The sequence below is a fragment of the Hipposideros armiger genome, unplaced genomic scaffold, assembly GCF_001890085.2.
Source record: "Hipposideros armiger isolate ML-2016 unplaced genomic scaffold, ASM189008v1 scaffold_333, whole genome shotgun sequence".
Lineage (NCBI taxonomy): Eukaryota > Metazoa > Chordata > Mammalia > Chiroptera > Hipposideridae > Hipposideros > Hipposideros armiger.
The window spans coordinates 666500-669329 of record NW_017731683.1 but is presented as its reverse complement, the minus strand read 5'-3'; the positions used below and the strand labels follow the sequence as shown (position 1 = coordinate 669329).

Below are 2830 nucleotides of genomic sequence, written 5' to 3'. Positions count from 1 at the left end.
AATATTATTCAACATCAGCTTCAGGTGTACAGTGCAGTGGTCAGTCCTCTACACTGTCCATGAAGTGGTCTCCCTAACAAGACATGTGGCCATCTGATACCCTACACAGTATTTAAACATTATTAATTATATTCCCTGAACTCTTTCATAGCCCTGTGGTAATATTGTACTTACCTATTTATGCTGTCTAATCCCTTCCCCTTCTCCTTCATCCCCACCTCCCTCCCAACTAGCAACCGTCAGCTTTTCCTCTATGCAGAGACAACATTCTTGCAAACATATAATGTATATTTCTTCTATCTATCTATCTATCTATCTATCTATCTATCTATCTATCTATCATCTGTCTGTCCGTCCATTATTTATTTTTTTATTTATGCATAATGATGAAAAGAAATGTCCTTGGTTGCTTGAGCTATTCATAAGACAGGACAAGAAGTCAACGAAGTGTATAGGTTTATGAAAAACACATCGTTTGAGACACTTAGAATTTGCTCTCAATTTTGTACTGTTGACTTTTAAATGTCAGAAGCTGGAACTGAAAAATAAAACCTATGTTAACCACTTATTATATATTTTAATGCAAATTGAAGTAAATGCCGAATAATGACAGCAAGGAGGAGAAAGGAAACCATAGCTCCTGCCAATTACCTATTGTCTCCTTCTGGCTCATCTGCTCTTATGCAGGGGTGTGTTAAGACCTTTAACAAAAACCATGGACTGGGATGTCCCCTACGCATCTGTACTCAGACTGGACACAAAGTTTAATCCACCACAGTCTTCAGATAATCAAACAACCTGTGTTATTTTTGCAAAGAAAATGATGATTTGAAGACATTGGTGCAACACCAGGCTGGGGACGATGCCCAGCAGCTCTGGGGGCACAGAATAGGACTTCCCAACGACCTGAAACAGAAAGCAGTGCGGGTAGCTGCTCAGTGATCTGTTCTTCTGTCATTAGAATTTGCTTTCTGGTGTCATCTTATGGGCAATGACAGGCCTCACAGGGCTTAGCTCTTGGAAAGTTTGACTTAAGGCCATGTGCATGAGTGCATTAGAACTGGACTCCAGGACATCTGGTTTTACATAAAAATCCAGCTGCAATTGGTCTTGTTCTGTCTTGGTTCTCTCAGCTGCCCTAATTAGTTAGGGAAGTTGATATTGAATATCTATGACCTGCCAGACTACCTTTCCCTTCCTGCATATAAGGTGTATGTCACCTTTGGAAAAAATAAGGCTGAGGTCCCACTACATTTCAAATAATAACAAATATTTTTGGACCAATTTGGAACCTTCTCCCAGTACATAATATTGAAAGGGAACTCAGGCAGAGGAATTACCCCACACTGCCCTGGATAAGAATCCACATCAAAGTCCTGCGTTCAAATGATGTGACATTCCTATTCAAATGTATAGCTTCACATGCATAAAAATTAGGTGATCACCAGAGGAAAATCAAGTGATTTTCAAAATCTAATTTAATTCATTTTATAAGACCACGAACCAAAGAAAATGAAGGATGTCCAGGACAAGAAAAAATATACACCAACCAATAACTGGTTTCATTTCCAACTAGGAAAAAAAATTAGTGCTCAGTAAGATTTGAAAAGAGAATGAGGCTAATTCATTTTGATCCTGTGGCAATACTTTGAAGTTTACTTTTTAACTTAGTCAATTCTACACTTGCAGGTGCTATGAAAGGCGGTGTGTGCAGAAAGCAACACCAACGGGAATTGGGGTATTTCATTTTCCCCACTGTAGAGATGATTTGGATCTTACTTTTTCTGAAAGCATCTTTAAAGAATTCTTCAGGCTGTCTGGAGAATGCTGGCTTGCAGAACTAAGCAGGAGGTCTGCATGGGTTGCTATCAGAGGTTGTAGTTGATTGATGTTGCTGAGAACTTCTTTTGCTTTAGCTGTGTTTTCAGGTGAATAGTAAATAAACTGGTATCCAGTGCTGCAACAACACAGATAAAGGCAAGTTAAACTCGAGGCAGAAAGAATTCATGGCCCTTAATATCAGATGGCAAATGATAAACATAACTCCAAATATCATTACTTCCTATTGAAACATAAGTACTGTTCCAAAAGATTTTTATGATGTCCTAAGAGATTTTTGAGTAAAATGACCACAATACCTTTTAAGACTTGGTAACATAAATGCAGTCCTTACTCAACCACTAGGAATATTCTTTATGATTACCTCCACCAAGTATTAGTAGTCATCAAAGCAAATTAGTATTGATATTAGTTACTAATGAACTTTTGGTCACACAGTATAGAGGAAAATGTCTGAACTTTATACTTGAGGGAATTTGAATATAAATCCTGGCTGTGGCACTTACTAGCTGGGTGACTTTGGGCAGCCTTTTGCTTCTTCATGAAGAAGGTGGGAATAATTATACAAATAATTCTAAGAGGTGGGTAAGACCGCTGATCATTCATGTGAGGTGCCTAAAAGAGTGCTTGACACAGAGCAAGCATTTAATCACTACTACCTATATTTCCCCCCACGATACTTGAGGCAAGGGAGTAAATTTTAATAGCTGAGAAAAGGGGATAAAAGAAATCAATGCAAAGTGGCCATATGGAGAATTTTATTGGATAGAAAAAGACTTTCCCAGCAGAAAAATTCCATTATGTTATTTTATCACCACCCTTTTTGCTCCTTGTGATTTTTTTCATTTAACGTGTAAAAAAAAAATCTAAAATTGATTACTCGTTACAACGACTGACTTTCAGACCATCATCTAGGAATTGGTCAAGCATGGTGTAGGGGTAAGGGTGGCACAGAGGGAATGCGTCTTTGGCCAGTTTCATTGGGAAAGAT

The 2830-nt window shown here is 38.2% G+C and overlaps 1 protein-coding gene across 1 annotated transcript in view; it reads right to left on the bottom strand.

The window, feature by feature from the left end:
* Nucleotides 1–2830, bottom strand: part of LOC109392502 (type II inositol 3,4-bisphosphate 4-phosphatase-like) — a 285313-nt gene that overhangs the window by 50630 nt on the left and 231853 nt on the right. The window contains exon 11 of the mRNA XM_019661040.1: nucleotides 1780–1957. Within this exon, the coding sequence (XP_019516585.1) occupies nucleotides 1780–1957 (178 nt within the window). The remainder of the gene's footprint in view (nucleotides 1–1779; nucleotides 1958–2830) is intronic.